Genomic DNA, 20,920 nt, shown 5'->3' on the forward strand with positions numbered 1-20,920 from the left:
GGTTCCAACTATGAGTTGAATAGAAACCGACTTGAAAACAACAAATATATTCCGTTAAATTTTTTTTTCTTCAAAATCTTTGGATTCGGCATTAAATAACCCGAAAAGGGTTGATATGTCGTAAAACAACCAACCAACCGATACAATTACTGATTCTTTGAAAATTTATAAATGTTTACCTTTAAAGTTGTTGCTTGTTGCGTTTATTTGTTGATTACTGTAAAGACCATGTTATCCATGCATATATTTTTGAAAACGTAAAAATACACTTGTGAAGATTGATCTATAAATTTTGCTTTCACTGATAGTTTAAAATGAATAATTTTTTATCATTAGTATCAGTAATGAAAAAATGTTTTAAACATTGGAAAATATTTTGTGATTCTGATTTAACATTTTCTTATTCTTGATTCTGACTAATCTAACACTAGTTAAGACTAAGATTAAATTATGCTCCTGTGTTAACAGCATCCATGTCTTTAATATCGTTTATGATAACCCTAACCCATCACCTCAACTGTGACTGTACAGCATAACAAATGCGATAGTCAATGGCAAAAATGGAATGGTCTCTCATAATAAAAAAATATTCATTATCTCTTCCTCATTGAAACATTACAAACTTACGTCTGCTTTTCTGAAAATCGGTGCTCTTTATTGCTCCAAACACTTTCACGTAATTGAAGCTGTTCTCTATTTTTACAAATCTACAATCAAACCAATTTGATTGGTCCAACTTTTTTCCTTTTACAGATGTGTTGTTGCTGGTCTGGGTTCTTTATTTTTATAAATACTGTGGCTGGCATATAGTCTTCAGAATTTGTTTCCAGCAATTTTCTGTTTCGGTACCTTACTGCAATACAGCTTTCTAGTCCCGTAGCGTCGTTCTAAGAACTACACGATTGTAGAACTGTTTTCCTGCTGACTGTTTTCCTTCTACCAATGGGCATCTCCTTTCTTCACAATAATCATCTTTCGTTTTTGTTAGCTCCTTACATCAAGTAGCTTCATGCCTTGTCTGGAATGGATTCTATAAAATAGAATTTTATCATTTTTTTATGTACTTTGGTAGAAATACATATTTTTATCACTGTAGTTTAAACTACTGCATTTGGTAAAATATTTATGAAAGATAGTCACGTGTGTCTTAACAACCACTGGACCATTTGTAAAAAAATAAATATCCAATGAAGCAGCAAATCCTGGGAACATCAACCTGACAGAACAGTTGGAAATGACTTATATGCCATACATTACGACCATTTTATCCCTACAGCCACCAACCTTGAAAATGCTGATGTGAAACATGACATAGTTATATGGAATAAGTTAGAGTTGCAACCTTGGTTGAAGTGAGTGTTCCTAATGATGGCGGTCTGAACAGAGCTGACAGGGAGAAACAGACCAAATATTAAAGGTCACATGTATGACATGAAAGGAAACTGGAATCTTAGGGAGATATCAATCATACCAGTTATTATAGGTGCCACAGGGCTTATGAAGAACCTGAAATCCTACCATACTAATATTGCTCGTCAACCAAGTGCCAAAGAGTTCCAGAAAATTGCACTTAGGGAACAACGAGAATACTAAAGAGCTGTCGGTTGATTTCAATAAAAAGCAGGGCAATGTTGACAGTTGGTTTGGCTGTCCTATACCCAGCGTTACAATCTTCAAAGGAAGAAAATTAAAAAAGAAAAAAAAAACAGAAGAAAGTCAGCATCCTATCCGTTTTTCTACTCCTTGGAACAGCATGCCAGAAGAGGTTGTACCAATGTCTACCATATCCATGTTCGAAGTAGTTTTTGACAAACCGTCAAACTCTATATATCGCTGTAATATCTAATATCTTTTTACATTGTTTGTTACACACTTTGCTATTGTTTTGCCAATAAATTTGATTTGTATTTTCCAGAAATAGTTTCAAAAGAAAACGTATCAATTTTTTAAAGTTCTTTGCCAATGACTAAAAACTTTGCCAATCTTTGTTTATAGAAAATTATACAAACAAAAAAATGTTTTCATATAAATCCACATTCTAGTAATTGAATAACTTATAATCAGCAAACCTCCCTCCCCACCACCAAATAAGATTTTTATCTGAAGAAAATTAATTTTTTCCTATTTTATTATTTTCAATGATAATATATATATATATAATGAATATTTTCAGTTCGAATCGTTTATCAGTCGCTATTTTTTAAGTAGACTAAAAATAGTTTTGATTCGTCTAAAAGGATACTAAAATAATAATGAAAAGCAAGTTATTTTTTGCTATAATTTTGACTTAGCAGATAATTAAACGGTTAGATGCACAACAAATGTAAATCAATAAATCTACAGACTGGCAAATGGTTGAATTACAAAAGAAAAGGTTATTCTTTGTGTAAACTATTTAAAACAAATATAACTATTAATTAAATTGTAGTACAATAGAATCAATCGGTTCGAAACTAGAGATTATATTAGCACTCCCATTCAAAATGTTGCAAGTTCAGGCGAAAAGGCTTAAAATTATGGAAGCAGCATAACTCCATCCTTGTTCATATCTCTCTTAAGCAATCAGGTACATTACGTAATTCTGTCTCCGTCTTACAATGGCATGGTGTGACACAAAAATCGGAAAGTGGGATTTGAAAAGCTAGCACCCTAGAGGGTGAGTACTCTTGCATGCAAAATGTCTGGGCATATTTATTGGTAGAGGCGCCTCAGGTGATTAGGAATAAACTAATCCCTTCTCAAAGGAAGAAGGTAAAGCCTGAAAGGGTTGACCTCCTAGAACTGCACATACCAGAGCCATACCTCAGGGAAAAAGCCAATGGCCCAAATCCTGTTGGCTTTGGTGTCTAGGTGCATTCTCAAGATGTTTAGATAGCTCATCCTGAAATATTGAGCATTTTCACTTTGGGTTTTTTTATAAGTCATATATACAGTTGTTGTTTTGTAAATTTTAATATAGTTGTTTCTAATTATTTTAGTTATTTGGTTGAATCAGATTATGATTTTTATGGAAACCAAGTTCGTAATGTGTCCAAAGATAAATTAAATTGCTATACTTTGTTATATAAGCTGCAAAATCGTGTTCATGATGTCTCTTTATCAAATATCAAAGCACACGATTCTGTTTTACGATCATGAAAACTATTGGTTTGGACTGAACTATTGTGATGGGTGGATCCCTCAATGTACCAGGATTATGGATCCTGTAGAAAAGAAAAGGAACTTCAATGATGTAAGGATTTGTAGGACAGACAATTAAGGATAGTTTTAGCTTTTTAGGGGAAATTTGTATCCACATTGAATTTCTTTAATCTGAATCGAATTTTACTTGGATTAAATATCATTCACTTTCAACTTCAAATCCAGCTGATTTATATTTATTCTGGGTCTCCACATCACCATGTTTCACTCTTTTTATTTCATGCTATAAAATTGTTTTATTTAGAGTTATGAAATGAACCACTAGCTGCATTCTGAGAATATTGAGCATTCTCCCCTCCCTTTTTTTTTTACAAAGGCATCACCACTTATCAAGGCCAAGAGGCCACTCGAGGATAAGTGTTAAGAGTGTATATTTGGGTTTATTAGTTCTACAGAGTTGCTAATTGTCTTTAGTTTTAGCATTATACTTGTTTTCTATTATTTCCGTTATTTGGTTGAATCAGAACATGATCCGTGTTGTATGATACTGTCAATTTAGAAATTAATGAGCTATAGCTTGTTGCATATATAGGTGAAAAATCTCTGTATTCATGGAATTATTATTTTTTTTTTTTTCAAAACTTAAATTCTGTTTTAAGATCATGCAGACTCCCTTGGCTTGCTAAGGACAACTGTAGTAATGGATGAAGCCATACTCCTATGATGTAAGATCTTATAGGACAGATAATTAAGGATATTTGTGCCTTTTTCATACTTGGATATAGATTAAACTTTGCATTTGTTGAGATTTGTATCCGAATCCAAATTTTCTTGGATTTTCACATTTACTGTTAAATTAAATAATCCTTGTGGAACACTTTATTTTTAACTTAAAATCCAAATTATTTTTTTTCCTGGATCTCCACAAATTATATACCTTGCTCTTTTATTTTTGCCTTTAAATTAGATATTTAGTGTTAAAAAATACACGTTTTAGCCCTGTCGATCTGGCTTAACAAATCAGTTAATGAAAAATGTACTTCCTCCTTTATAAAATATTGGTCCACATAAATATTGCTTGCAATCTTCAAATAATGTCGGCTTTTTATATACATATTTTTCATTTGCATGACATTTATCTTTTATTTGTATTTTCAGCTATAACTTATTCAGTTGTGTCTGGGGATCGTCAGAATCTGTTCAAGATTAACACTCTTACAGGTGTAATCACAGTTGCCAATCCCCTCGACCATGACATGGTGCCATCTGTTCTGTTAAATATTCAAGCTGCATCTGGGTCCCCAGCAGTTTACGGTACATCGCAGGTAAGTAATATATTTAATTGACAAATTATGCTAATCAAAAAGAAATGGCTTCATATATTGCCAGCAGAACAACCAGATAAAGCTTGTGAATTATGTGAAAATAATCGAGATTAAAACGCTTGTGCAATTTTTTTTGGATAGGATTTTCAGGTTAAATTCAGTTTTTATGGTATCTTTTGTTTATCAAGTGAAAATACAGAATAATTAACTTCCTTCCTCTCCCTATGTTAAAAATTGATTTCTAAATATTTCAGCACAGGTGCTAAACAAAATTATTTAATTGGCAACAATAGAAAGTTTTGAACAAAAAAATTAACATTCAAAGTATAATTTTTTGTTGTTTAAATCTTCAAATAGTTATAATTTCCAACGTTAAATTAATATAGAAAAGTAACCCCCACTTGTTGAAACAATAATGTGCGACCTTAAGGGCAAATGTTACATAGCCCACTACACAACTCAGGTCATTAGCTTTCCAATGAGCCTTCATTTAAATTCTGATTAATAGTCACCGAGATTTCGAACGTAGGAAATTGCAAAAACAAAGGTTTTATATATATATATATATATATATATATATATATATATATATATATATATATATTTTATTTATATAAGGTATGTCTATACTCTTAGCCAAATTGAATATTGAAATGCTTGTAACTTTGGTTCTATGGGACGAAATTACATGAAGATTTGTAGGCTTTTTGAAGACAATACTATTCTATGGTTAAAATTTTATGACATTTTGTAAACCCTTTTGTATCTGTTCCACTTGCCCCTCCCCTCATGTCTTGTCGACGTCCTCTCACACACACACACACACACACACACACACACAGACACACACACATATATATATGGCTCTATAAGTAACTTAATTAAATGTTAATTTCTGATGGCTGAGTGGAGGAACGCTAACCTTCAAAGCCAAGGTTGACTTTGCTGACTGGTTTGAATCCTGCAACCATATTCTGCACTCATGATTGTATGAGCATGAAATACTATAGGTATAAAAAAAATTGTTATAATGTACGTGTGTGTGACAATATAAAAAGAAATAAAGAATTTATAGTTTTGATTTTTATGAGAATCAATTTCCAAAACAAATACCCTTATTTGGGAGACAGATTTCCCTCCACATTAAAAACGAAAATAATGTCTAACTATGCCCTCGTGAAGAGACAAGTAAATAGAAACAATTTGTAATTTTCAAAGACGATATTAGTTATCTTTCGGGGAATAATTTGAAAATTTGCCCAAGAAGTTTAGACTCTAAAAGAGTTTGCCAATGTTTCTTAGGCACTGAGTACAAAAATAATTGGATTGCTTTGCTTAAGATTTTTACTGAATAAATATTAGAAAAAATCAACTCTGTACATTTTTATAGCATTTACAACAGAAGGAAAATCTTTTATTGGCTACATTAAGTACCATAAGTAATTATAAATGTTAAATTTTAACATTGAATTAGTAAAAAAAAAATCAGTAACTTAATGCTTTTTTTTCCAATTGAAAAAGATTTCTGGTAGTGAAAGAAATGTATAAAACCTATATCTATATGTCTGTACAGTTATAACTGCCTTTGTACCTACCATGTCAACCTACAAATTGGTACGAACTGGCAAAAATACTTAGGAAGTACTACAGTTTTTAGATGCAAACAAGCTTCTTTATAAAGGACTGTTGTTAGTCTGTCATATTTGTATAGTATTTACTTTGGTCTGTTACGCTTAGGTTTGAAATAGCATTTTCTTTGCTTTGTTAAGCTCTGCCTTTAGATTTTTCATTGGTTTGTCACACTGAGGTTTCAAATATCAATTTCATTGGTCTGTCGCGCTTAGGTTTGAAATAGCAATTTGGTTTGTCATGTATAGGTTTCAAATAGCAGTTTTTTGGTTTTTCATACTTAGGTTTTCAATAGTATTTTCTTTGGTTTGTTAAGCTTGGGTTTAAAAAAACATTATCATTGCAAAGCGCACAAATTGAATGAATGCATCTTAAGATGGTTTTTATTTAGCTCCTTTAACGATCCGAACTTGTGATCTCTGACTTTTTATGATGATTTAACATATGTAAAATGTAACACTGCCAAAATCTAAGTTAATCGAAGACTAATCGAAGCAGATTACAATTTTCCATAATATACGACACAGTAACACTGACACACCTGTTCCCATTAGATCACTAAAGTTAAGCAATGTTGAACCTCGTCATTAACAAAATGTGTAGCCGTTTGAGAATACCAAGTGTTGTATGTGCTCTCCACTTATCTCGGTTTTTCTCCCAGTCATCATGGACTTCTCTTTACCACTGGATTCAGACATTGCCAACTCCAGAGAAGTGCGATTAGTGATTGCACAACTCTTGCTTCACAATTACATGCACAAGCACCCTTACAAGGGATATTCCTTGTCTCTCGAGACTGAATGGATGCCATTACAGACTACATTAAAAAGAAAAATATATTAATATTACCTATCTACATTATTAAATATCTTAACTTTATGGAACTTCTACACAGAACAGCTAGTTTCTGGAATTAATAATATGGCATCTATTTTAGTGGACATAAACCGAAAAGATAGTCCTAATAGGTGATCAAGATGTGGAAGCCACCAATATTCTTATCTAATTTTTTTTTTATATATATCGTCCTATAAACAATCTATAATGTGAGATGCGTCACTGATATGTCAAGTGTGTAAAACAGTAGATAATACTTACCTCATATCTCTCTGGTTCTGCCATACAATAAGAAAATGAAAATTGGATAAAAACATCTATATTGTATTTCTGTAAGTTTGTTTGTCTGTTCAACTTTTTCTCGCAAATTACTGAGCCAATCTGCCTGAATTTTTGTATGGACCTTTATGATAAGGTGCAGCAAACAAAGTATTATGGTATCCGTTCGATGAATAAATAGATTAATAGATTTATATTTAATATGAAAATGAACACAAATTTAACCATATTCAACCTATATATTTAATATAGCATGAAATACTATAAGTTGACGGGATATAACTTTTACCCATTTTTAACAGGAAAAATGTTTCGTCTATATATATAAATATTAGTGTATACCTTCTGTCAAATATGACAAAAAAATGGTCTTCCAGTGTTCGTATATGAGGTAAAACTAATTTAACTTTTCATATAGAAATAATCATTTCTAATGACCTAAAGGATACATCATTTACTTTTTATTTAGAGTGAAAGATTTCTTTCCAAAATCATTTCAGACAGTGAGGGTTGTCTGATTTGCTATTTGATTTCTTGGCCCCCTCCCCAACTGTTGAAATGGTTTTGTTCGTAGGCTAGCAAAAAACGGCACATCTTTTACTCACAAACTTTTCTATAATAGGATGGATAGATTATATTTATATAAAACTATACAACGGATGTAATAAATTAATGTTCATTTATTGGTATTTTTTAGATAATGATTTGTAATTTACATTAAGCGAGGTGTCCGGTTAATTAAACTATTTTTTTAGTTAAAACTTTTTCTTTGTCTTATAGAAGAGTGTCTGTCATATGCATGCAGTATGATTATGCAAGAAAGTGAAATCTGATCAGGGAAGGTTGAGGACATGCGTTGCATGAAGAGAAATGCTAACATATCAGATGACTTTTAGAAATTGGCTTCCAAACTAACCAATATCTAAAAGAAATATTCCAAATTATAAAATTGTTGCGTACAGTGAAAATTTGTGTATTACTAACCTTCTAATTTTAAAATTCTTTTTATTAAATAAAACCTGTCATGTCCCTCACGTTTTTACTAAATTTGGTCTTTGTTTCTACAATTTCCATATTGTCACAACCTTTGCATGGTTTAATACTATTATTAATGTATAAGTCAATATAAAAAGATCTTTATTTATCCCCTCTCTGTCTATCTAAAATTCCATCTTTATCACTCCCCCTCATATTTTCCTTGGCCTTCCCCAGTTTACTGACTCTGTAATCTCAACGCTTTTACATCTAAAACGAGCCATTTTATCCATTCTCTCAATGTGACCAGACTATCTAAGTTTTCTGAACATATCTCTGTATTGACCAAATTTAATCTTACCTTGGTCATCAGATTTAATCCTCACATTATGCATCCATTGTATCATTCTCATTATTTCTCTCCATGCAACGCATGTCCTCAACCCTCGCTTGCCTAATTTCACTTCCATACATCATCATACTCCATACACATGCATGATACTCTTCTGTTTTTCGACAGCTGTGTTAGTTAATGATGGCAGAAGTTTCTAAACTTTTTATTTTATCTACTGGGATCTCTCGTTCTCATTCCCAGATGGTTACCAGCTACGATAGAAACCTGAAGAAATACGTAAGGAATAATGGTAAAAATATTGTGAAATTGGCAATTGCCACGACACTCCATAAAAGATAGTTTTTTCTTTCTTTTTTCATTGTAGTCTGCATAGTTTGTTATTGTAATTAATTCGGGTAGCATTTGTGATTATGGATGGTTGGTCAAAGTAGAAACGGTCATTGCTCTTTAAATTTGTTTTGAGTGAAGAGGTAATTAGCAAAAACTATTGATTGTATTATGCAAAGATTATCAGTCGTCATATTGGTATTGATGGTATATACAAATTGTCAGTCGCCATATCAGTTTCAATGGTTTAGTGTTGCTAAAAGTTCTCAACTGGAACTCAAATTTAACATTAAAGAAACATTAATTGAACAAAATGTAGTTTATATCTTATAAAACATTGATTCTTATTGGCGATAATTTTTCGTAATTTTTTTTTCATTTAAAACAGCTGAATTTTAACACCATGAATAAATATTTGAAGATATAAAGCACTTGAATTAAAATGTTTTCCTCAAATTACTGGATTCGGCATTAAATAACCTGAAGAGTGTCGATATGCCATAGAACAAATCAATCACACCAAACTATGAATAAATATTTAAAGATATAAAGAGCTTGAAGCATAAAATCTTTCTTTGCAAAATTATTGGATTCGGCATTAAATAACTTGCAGAGGATTGATGTCGGAAAACAACTAATCGATAACCATTTACTTTTTGTAAAATATACTTGGCAAAGAATAAAATTTTTAAAATATTTTTCGTCAACTTATGTGAAAAGTTGCAATGGTATAATTGTATTTTATGGTCAGAACTCATTTGAATAGTTTTTTTTTTCCGCGGGAGGGGGGGTCAATTTTTTTTAATCGTCTGAATAAATAACCTTGGTTTCGTTAATCAGATTCACGGCTCTGTCTCATTAATCATGTTTTAGAATAAAAAATTAAAAAAACTATTCTGAGTCTTTTCTTTTCCTCTAAGCAATTATAAAGTTTCTTGTGTACATTAGCATATAACTTAAGGCAGAATTTGAGACGTTGAATTAAGTTCGACCAATTGAAATCGTTTTGTTAATCTCTTTAATCAAGCATAAATACGCAGGTTGAAATTAACGTAATGTGACAAAAGTTCTACTCTGGTATATTGTATGTTAATTTTTTTATGATTATAGTTTTTTGGATTTTTTAATTTCTAAAAATATCGATTTTTCACTCAAACTATTAAAAATACATAAAAAAATATTCTCTCAGTTCATGAAGTACAACTGAAACTAAATTTACCTAATAACTCTTCTCCCCTGAAAGCAAGTAACGTTATTGTTTGTTGCTTTGCTATAATTAAAAATATCATTTTGACTAATTTCTCGTGATATTTTAAAAATGTATTATTTCTCTAGAGATATTTTCGAACTTGCTATTTTTACCCTTCTATAATGGAAAACATTTTTCGAACACGAAATTTCGGTGCTTCCTTATAATAAACTACTCTTTAAAATAGGAACTCCAATCGGCACAAATTGTAAAAATCTCTACATTCTAGCAATAAACAAGTAGCTTTTGTTTTCTTTTTTTTTTTTTTTTTAATATTAATATTAGATTAAATATGTGACCATCTTTTGTAAACTAAAGCAGCCAAATTTTAACGTTTTATGTGATCTGAGAATATTTTCATTCTATACAAATATAGTGAGCCTTTTGTGCTGACAGTTTTTATACTGACAAAAACATTGGCATGAGTGATGCTATTAATTAATAAATAAGTTTTTAAGGGAAAATAAAAACCACTTGATATTACTAACCAGCAAAATGTTACTGCTGTCAATCAGAAGAGATTTTGCGAGTTTGTTTCTGCTTTATCGTTATTTTCATGGCAAGTGCTCGACTGAGCTTCAGTCTATGGTCCCCCCTCGCCAAACTTTCACAAGAAGCACTCATCTAGCTGAAAACACTATCAATAATTTCCCCCACTCGTTATCTGTGCCTAAACCTAAAAGTAGATTCCATGAACAAAGCTTCTTTCTTAGAACTGCACGCCTGTGGAACTGTCTTCCGTTCTCCTGATTTCCAGCTGACTACAATCTGGTTGTGTTCAAGTCCAACGTAAACAAGTTCTTGATGAGCCGTTCCACTTAGTTAACAAATTTACCTAATTCCTATTACTAACTATTACTATATTGTTCAATTGACTACTGTACACTCTTAACCCTCATCCTCGAGTGGTCTCTGGGCCTTGATAAGTGGTGATGCCTATGTAAAAAAAAAAAAAAAGCATATATATACAGCTTGATGTATGGAAGTGAAATCTGACCAGTGAAGGTTGAGGACATGCGTTGTATGGAGAGACATTTTATGAGAATGATGTAATGTGAGTCATAAAGACTGGCTTAGTTCTAACAACCTCGTATGGAAATTAAATTTGGACAGTGTAAGGAGATTTATGCAAAACGAGCGATATTGAAAGAATGGCTCAGAACTTGGGACTTTGCGGAAATGATCTACTATCTATGCAAGGTGATCAAATTCCCTATTATATATTAGTGATGCGACGATTCCAATACAATTACTGATTCCGATTTTTTTTTTTTTTTTTTAAATGTTTAAATATTTAACTATAAAGTTATTTTTCCCAATCACCATATCAATCAGCACATATTTTCTCAAACGTAAAAAAAAAGCATTTGTGCAGGTGATCTATAGATTTTAGTTTTACTGTTAGTTTAAAAATCAATAAATATTTATTTTATCATTGTTACCAGCAGTGGAAGTTGTTTTAAACAAAATCAAATAATAAAAAAAAAAAAGAAGATAATTAAAAGAATCATTTTTGGCATTGGAACATAGGCACAGATTTTTCAGATACCACCTAAAGTTCCCAATTTTTCTGATTCCGGTTAATCGTCCCAACACTATAAATATAAAACGATATGTTAAAAATATTTCCTAACTACAGATTCTTAAGCAAATATGTACAGAGTGATACTTATTGCCAGTCAGGAGATGTAAATCCAGTTACAAATTCACCCTCGACTCTATAGGCTGGTAGTCTACCTCCAGACCACCAGAAATTAACACAAGCATTGAGGGAAATTAAGTACTTATAAATGCCAACTCAGATAAAGCAATAAACATGAAGTGTGACTATTGTATTTGCGCGTAGGTTGACTGCCTTTTCTTAATTCCCTGAAGAGGGCTTAACTTTATTTTCTTAAAGAGGGCTTTATAACAATATTATCTATAACATAAATCACACCTGTCTGTTTAAATGTATGTATGTTTATATCTTTGCCTAAAACTTTTGACAGAAGTAACGGATTTTCACGAGATCGGTATCATTTTGAAGCTTGACCCTTCGGACGACAAATATCGAAAAATTGGCAAAAATATTAATTTCTTCACCCTCAACTGGGCAGTTTTCTACAGGGACGGGGTCGCTTTTTTCGCTGAAACTTTCGAAAGTCACCGCCTGTTTTCGATTGTCTACCTTTAATTTAAACCTATGTCACTTCCGGTTTGGCGATGGGTGCAAGAGCAAAGACGTCAGGGTTTACAACATGCACCTCCAAACACCCGGGCAACGCCGGGCACCCAGGTTCGTTTAAAATAAAGATTAACGATTATTGTTATACCTGAAGTGTTTTATGGCTTTCTGGGGCAGAAAAAATATCTATTAATGGCTTTTTATCTCTGTAGAAAATATATCAAAAATACTCAAAATTATGTTCTTTCTGTGATCCTTAAAGAATAGAAATTTGTTCTATAACTTAAAACATGTAAGCTGTATTTACACACAGAAATATTTATTTTTTTATTAATATTTTTACCTTTTTTTTTTTGCTTTTATTTCAGTTTCATGTTTAAAACCATTTCATGTTATTCAACTGTCAAAGAATAACAGAAAATCAAATGTAAGATGAATGAAAGCAAGTCAAAAATGTCGATGTGAGAGACAGTTAAACTAAGAAACTAACAGCTTACTATGACAAGATATAAAAAGAAAAAAGCTACCAGAAATCAATGACCTTGTTTAATCTAAGGAATTCTATAAACTGTATAAAAAATCCTTATTCAAACAAAACACTCACGTGTTAGAAATAGCCAATAGCAGAAATTCATATTTTATTTCTTTTTAATATTTTTGTTCAACATCCTTGATTTGCAATTTCATTCTTATTTACTACTTGATGTCATTGAAACGAAACTGATCGATTAGACAAAACTTTTCCTAATTTTTTTTACTTTTTATGTTCTTATTTGTCCCATTTTTATGTATGTTCGTTCTTACTGTATAGATTATATATTTAGCATATATGAAGTTTGTTTTTATACTGTGGTTAATTATATAATGATGTAAGAATAGATAAATTATAGTAATAAAGAAATAAAATACAAATACGAAGTTAATGAACAGAATTTTTTTTTAATTGATAAAAAAATTCCAAATTAAAATAAATTTAAATTTTCTGGATAAACAATTTTAAACACATAGAAAATTAAAAATAAAATCACATTGTTCTTATTATAGAAGACAGTTGAAACGAAGGTATTAAAATATAGATTCTTTTTTCTTTAGAATTAAGTAAACATTACATTCTTTTTTTAAAAAATGCAGAATGGTAACATACAACTCGAGATTAACAGTTACACTAAAAATATAAGAAAAAAGAATAAAAATAGAAACATAATGAGAATTTTTTTGAAATTGATGACAAAATTCAAAATTACAACAATTTTCTTGAAAAAGCAATTTTTAAATCAGTTATATAAAGACAAATAAAAACACATCGCTCTTTATTATAATAGACAGTTAAAAGCGTTTAAAACTTATGTCTTTTCATTTCTTTTTAATGAAAATTTTTTTATTACTTTATTCTTTGAATTCAGGTGAACATTACCATTACTGATGTGAATGATAATGCTCCTCAATTTCTCGGATCCAATTTATCGATATCTGTGCGTGAAGACAAAACCACGACGACACCCTTCTATTCGGTTGTAGCCAAAGATTTGGACAGCGGACTCAATGGAGAAATCTTCTACACGCTTGTCAATGATAAAAGTGGAATCTTCTGGATCGACAGGGATCGGGGTGACCTCCACATAAAAAGAAAACTCGATTATGAACTACAAAATAATTACACTTTGAAAATAGCTGCTGAGGATTTGGGTATTCCTCCTCAAAGGACAGAACTTCTTGTATTTGTCAACGTTCTTGACGTTAATGATAATTCTCCATATTTTGATAGAAGACTTTATGAAATGAGTGTAACAGAAACAGACTCTGGACCTAAGGTTTTTGGACAGGTTCTCGCCAATGATCCAGATTCGGGGACGAATGGACAGATCACGTACAGCCTGGAAGAGACACCACAATCTTCAAAGTTTGGTATTTATCCAAATAACAGCCGTCTATATGTCCGTGATAAAATTGATAGAGAACTGCAAGATTTGTATTATCTGACCGTAGTTGCTGTTGATAATGGATTTCCCCAACTATCCGCATCAGCTGATATCAGAGTTCAAGTCTTAGATGCGAATGATAATGACCCAATATTCTCTCGCAAGAAATATGCATTCAACATCCTTGAGAATCAAGCTGTTGGAACAGTGGTTGGAATTGTGAGTGCAACTGATCGGGATAGTGGACCGAATGCCAATCTTAATTTTTCAATACGGGGTCATAGTTCGGAATTTGCAATTAATCCGTTTTACGGAGAGGTCACTTTGAGGCGAATGCTTGACCATGAGACTAAAATTCACTACTCAATAATTGTTGAAGTCAGTGACCAGGGCAAACCACCACGCAAGGCTTCGGCTATTGTGGATATCAGTGTATTGGATGTAAATGACAATGCTCCACTGTTTACTTCAAAGAAAAATGCAGTGGTTCTTGAAAATAAAGCCAAAGGAACTCCTGTCCTGAAGGTAGTGGCCACTGATCCTGATGCCAGAGAAAATGGAAGTATTACTTACTTCTTTGATAAAGGTAAATATATCTTTTTCTTTTTACAATTGCATAAACAATTGTTTAATATAATTTTTTGTCAGTTTATCTAAATTTAACGATTCATAATTCTAATATTTTTAACACTAATTTCTTTTCCTTTTTTTTTTTTTTTTTTTTTTTTGTTGAAATTAAAACCTAACAGCAACAATTTAAATATCCTTCGTCTTCGAGTTAATCAAATAAAAAATAAATTTCTTTGAAAGATTAAAATTGGAAATACGAGGGTGGTTCCAAAAGTAAATCCTCCTATTTTTTTAAACTTAAAACCTTAGAGCTTCGAAGACTGGAGTGGTACTATTATAATGAGTGACTTCTTGTGCTCAAGAATTTAATTTTCTACATAGTTACCACCATTCTAAATACACTTTTGCCAAGAATTCTATGATGCAGGTTTGCTTTTGACGCATGTCCATAACAGAGGTTGCTTTCTTAGTCTCCCATTCCATTGTCAATATCAGCAACAAAGATCAAATTTTCAGGTCATGAATGCACAAGTTTAGTCATCAGAACAATTTGCAATCCCTTCTGATTCATTCAGGCAAATAAAAAATAGGAGACATTACTTTTAAAACGCTCCTCATATAATAAAAATGAACCAATTAAAATGTCTACATTAAAAAATTAGAATTGATTAAAAGTAACTTTAATTTAACAGTAAACATATCTTAAAAAAAAAAAAAAAAAAAATTTTAATGCTTATGCATATGTACCGACGTTTTTACTACAAATATTTAGACATTTAACCATCAAAAGAAGTCTGGTGTCTATGGCGACAACATTTTTAGATTTCGACAATAAAGAAAGAAAATGTCTTCACAAATAAAAGGCTTGTTGATGTTAAATATTTGGATTTAAATAACTTATTTTTTTAAAGTCTCTCGCATTGTGATTTGGTTTCTGATTTCTCATAAATAAACAGGCTTTTCCAATCATAATATTTCAACTCATGTACTCTTTAAGTGTCTTTAATTGATTTCATTGCAAATAACAATTAAGTACATATTGAAAAATGTCTTTGTCTTTATTACTCAAGCAGAATATCTCCAATTTAAAAAGTAATTTCATGGGTTTAGAAGAGTGCGACATGTTTGCAATATAAATACAAGGTCAAAATGACCCGACTTTTTACATGCACACATGCTTGAGTTATTTTTCCTTTGTTTCAACATTTATGTAGTAAGATGGGACAAGTTATAAATAGCACTGCACATCACTAGTTGCCCTGTTCTGAGTGAGGCATGATTCTTTAGACATAGGTTTACTTTCTCTTTGAGAAGCATAATGTCGACGGGGCTGCTCAGCTATGTTGTTTGTGCATGAATTAATCTCCTCTTGTGCTTGCCTTTTATCGCCACATAAATACTTCCCGACTAGCCCAACAAAAAGCGAAATTCCATACATTCACTGTAGAGGTTTCCCGATGCTGGAGAGCCTTCTACTCCAATAATTTCTTCTCTGGAACTTTGGTATACTCTCCCTGTTTCTTACTTTTTCGGCTGAAATAACACGCAGATGTTTAAATGTAATGTGAACGAACATTTTGCTGCTCAACTCTCTACTTAGTCCTCCTGTAGGAATGGTCCCTAATTTACAGTAACCCTTTGCATCTCAGTGACAATTTGCTTCGTTTGGGTGAATATGAGTTTAAAAAATTAGGAAGAGAAAGAAAAGGGTTTATATAATTTAGATTATTTGTACAACATTTCGATTGGTGTAACCTTTGACCTTCTTCAGGTGTATCTTGTCAAACTGGGCAATGCTTTTATCAGACTCTAAAATCTGCACGGAATATCAAACAGAACACTTTATTTAATCCATGGGAGTAGCATGCTCTTGGTCAGTCAGCCATGACTGGGTAGATGTAAGTATTTTGCAGTTGTATTTTTAAGTGTCGCCCACTCTGAGCATTCAACCTTCAACCTCCGGAAAAATGTAATTTATAACTGAATTTTACAACATAGTTTATCCACTACGCTATGGATCTTTGTGGATTAAGTAAAGAGTTCTGTTTAAAATTCTGTCCAGATGTGAAGATCGGAGGTTACATCGACCGAAACATTATAAAAATAACACTAAAAATGAAAACAGTAGTTTGAATAATGCAAATCACAGGAATTATCAATCCTCATCTAAAAATTCAAAAGCACAAAATTAATTTAATCATTAATTATTGAGGTTCTTTAGTGCATAAAAATGTTTAAATCCTTTGAATGTCTTCTTCATAGTCTTATGTTTATAACAGATAAATCAACTTGAAAATGAATTAATAAAGCAACCAGGTGAAAATCTTTTTAAACTAAATACTAGACAAAAGTATATTCATATCAGATTACATTATTTCTAATCGTATGAATGCATTGTCAGTTTTAATTGAAATTCTTAAAGAATAATTTGCTTAATTTAAAAAAAAAAATGTTGTTCGTCTCGTATTTCCACTTCACTTGATTTTATCAGACTCTTATTACATTTTAAACATAATGAATGAATTTATCTCTTTATTATCTTGTTTATTTCAAGTAGGAAAAAAATCAATACAAATGTATGTTTGCAATTTTTGTTTCGAAAAAAAGAATTCTGCGAATATATCTTGTACAATAACTACGCTGTTCACCTTGGCTTGAAGGCCATGTAAGTTTTGTTGATTTATAGACTAATCATATAAAGGAAAATGTTCGATGCAGGTAACCATGGTTACTCAGAATTCAATAAATCACTACAGCAGTATTATAGAGATGGGTTGAGAGGGATATCACGTGATGAAAACGAGGCTTAACCCTATGGGTATAGAATGAATTATTAAATTAAGTATTTAAGGAAATAGTTGATAAAAAAATGAGGTTATAATCCAAAGTCAAAATCTGCTTTTCACTGACGATATACGAATGAAATCGAATTTAGTTGCCAATGAAGCGAGCGACGAAGTTTATTTTTTGGTGTTCAAAATAAAACTATTTAGAATGACTTTCAGTAGTCTCATATGTACAGGAATTATAGCGAGGTTCCCGTTATTTATCCAATATTCTTCCATTTATGTCAGTATTAGTAGCAAGTGTACGTTTAGCTAAATATGTTACGATGATTAATAAGTTTTGTTTACAGAGATTTCTGTGACTGTTTTATTTTCAGTTTTTCTTAGATGTGTTCGTCTGTAGAATACAATACTCTGACTACTTCCCGGCTGACTATAACATGGTCGTTTTCAAGTCTAATTTAAATGAGTTAAACCGTCCTATTATATAATTAAACCCTACCCAAGTTCCACCATTAAATAAATAAAAACAGTTTTATCCAACCGGATGCATTTCTCTAAATTCATCAAATTTTGATTCAACCTGAAGTCATGAAAAATATTTTTTCTTCAATAAAAAGTTTCAAACGAACCCCATGACATAGCTAACATATTTATACCAGCTTTCCTCGCCCTTCTGTCACGAAGCTAAAATAATGTTTCTCAATTCAAATACACAGACAATCATAAACGTATGCACTCTGACACAAACGCACACGCATATACACAATACATCAACTCTTTCAAATTGTCGTCTGCTCAGCGAAAACAAACATCTAAACCTATCCATTTTAATAAGTCCAACATTTTTCAGTAAAGTTTCTACAGTGAATATAAATAGAACATTTACTAATAAAGATTACAATTTTGCAGATTTGTGAATAATCCATGGCCTTTAAATTATTGTCTCTGACTTAATATCTTAGCTAATGAGCACCTCCCCTCCTTGTTATACAAAGACTCTCAAAATGGGAACAAGCATTCTATGTTCCGTGTAAATTTTCATCATAAGATATTTGTGAACTGCTTTTGAACTCCTTATTTTGTGTTTATCGTGTAACATGTTTCACATTTGAGTATTACCTAAAACTTTTTTGTATAAATGATTTCCTAAGATCAGCTCTACAAAAATACCTCACAAACTGGAACCTCTTAAGAGTCCACTAAACTCACTATACTTAGAGCCTATAATTCTATCTGAAAATTTTTTATGCCCAACGCACTAATTTGAAGCTTGTTTCAGAATGTATATATTTCTAATATTTATATAGTAAACAAATTTGTAACACAAAGAATTTACTTAATGTCATAATATTATTATTAAAATTAATTTTTATTATGCATTTTCCTATTATGTTTCTACCTATTTCTTTTTTTTTATTTCAGAAGGAGATAACAATGCTCTAACTAATTTTGCCATTCATCCTAAAAACGGTCAGATAATCACACGAGAAGTTCTGGATTACGAAAGTCAAAACAAATACACTCTTACAGTAGTGGCTCGAGATAGTGGAGCCGTACCGATGGAAAGCCGGCAGCAAGTTATAATCCGAGTTATAGATGACAAAGATGAAAGACCTTTGTTTCCGTCAAAGAACATATCATTCAGCATTCCTGAAAATGTGCCAATTCGTACTTCAGTTGGTCAGATCGACGCTCAGTATGGTGACATGGATAGTGGACGCTATAATTATTACCTCGTAGGTGGGAACATTTTTGGGGCCTTCACAATTGACGTATCTAGCGGTGAGATATACACCGTCAAAGACGTTGACTTTGAAGAGGCCTCATCTCATCCTTTAGGGGTCAAAATAGTCTACAATGGCCCCTACAGTGTCATGAGCAGTAACATCACTGTCATTATAGATGTCATTGATGTCAATGACAATGCCCCATTGTTTGATAAAGACCCTGTTGAACTGTCAGTCCAAGAAAACACGCCCATTGGAACCTCTCTGTATACATTTGCCGCTACTGACTTTGATTCTGGTCCAAATGGTACCATTGTGTATTCTTTAAAGTCGTCTGGAAGTTCTGGGAGTGAGATGTTCACTATTGACCCAAGATCTGGTCAGCTTACTGTAAATAAAAACATAGACTATGAAAAGATACAGACCACATCTTTTATAGTGGTGGCTCAAGATGAGTCACCAGATGTGGCCTCTCGTTTGTCGTCCAGTATTACAGTGTTGGTCACCATTGAAGACGAAAATGACAACAAGCCTCAGATAAACAGATCCATGATGATTAGGGTCTCTGAAGATGAATCTATTGGATTCCCGCTCGTGCAGCTGATTGCTGTGGATGAAGACTTGGGTAACTCCAGCAATGGAATTGTCACATACAGCATCATCTCTGGAAATCCCAAGAGCACATTCCTGCTTGATGAAAATACAGGTAAGTTTATGTTCCCTGTTAAGATTTTAAATAGTTTTTTTTGTTTTGTTTTTTTTTAATTTTTTATCAGTTTTAATCCTAGTCGCTTTTTATTTGTTCATACATATTTTCATATTCTAGAGAACTTCGCCACATGCTCGAAAACAGAATTTGAAAACACATCACAAGCTTGGGCCAGTTTTTTAGCTGTCAAGGGTGACATTCTAGTCTTAACCTTTACCTGGTTGGCCCTTTTCTATCTTGGTTAGCGTTGATATTTTTTTTTTTTATTTCTTTACATAATTGGAGTCTGATGTGGAGGTTGTTGTTGCGATATTTTTGATATAATTGTTGAGTAGATATTTACCTCTTTCTCACCCCAGGAAAGAATATGACACAACGTGGGAAGAATCGAACCTGCGCAACTAAAAGGAACACTCTGACATTGCAAAAAATTCCTGAGTAGCTCTGTCAGTATTTCTCAGTGGGGGGGGGGGCGTCTCTGACAACAAACAATAAATTTGTTCCACCCGAAGGCCAAAAGGAAACGCCTAGAATGGTGGACCTCCCAGGGTAACCCAGAACAGAAACCTCCGCCTGACAGCTAAAAAAAACACTGAAATGGCCCAATTTCTGATAGACTGATTGTCAGGATTATAATCTTGATTGGTATGCAACATTAATCGCAACCAAACTCCAAATGAATGGCATAAGCAGTTAGTATTTTTGTGTGTATGTTGAAGATTTATAAGATTTCATTTATATTCAGGGATGAAGGCAATTGACCAATGAGAAAGCAAGTTTGCAATAATGTGTATTAATCATCATTGACATGTGAAAAATTGTCAGTTTTTTTTATTGCCTCATTGAATGGACTATTTATCCTCCCGACCTACAACCGATATTTGTAATTCTCCTCCTTTTCCTTTTTTATGATAACCTTAAC

The 20,920-nt window shown here is 32.1% G+C and overlaps 1 protein-coding gene across 2 annotated transcripts in view; it reads left to right on the forward strand.

Moving 5' to 3' along the window:
- The window catches only part of LOC145260201 (protein dachsous-like), a 610,187-nt gene that overhangs the window by 544,476 nt on the left and 44,791 nt on the right, over nucleotides 1-20,920 (forward strand). For both annotated transcript variants that reach the window (XM_080118031.1, XM_080118027.1), the window contains exons 6-8: nucleotides 4,300-4,466; nucleotides 13,688-14,789; nucleotides 18,985-19,995. In XM_080118031.1, the coding sequence (XP_079974157.1) occupies nucleotides 4,300-4,466; nucleotides 13,688-14,789; nucleotides 18,985-19,995 (2,280 nt within the window). The remainder of the gene's footprint in view (nucleotides 1-4,299; nucleotides 4,467-13,687; nucleotides 14,790-18,984; nucleotides 19,996-20,920) is intronic.

This window comes from Euprymna scolopes, chromosome 3 (genome assembly GCF_053919585.1).
Source record: "Euprymna scolopes isolate OS-2025 chromosome 3, ASM5391958v1, whole genome shotgun sequence".
NCBI lineage: Eukaryota > Metazoa > Mollusca > Cephalopoda > Sepiida > Sepiolidae > Euprymna > Euprymna scolopes.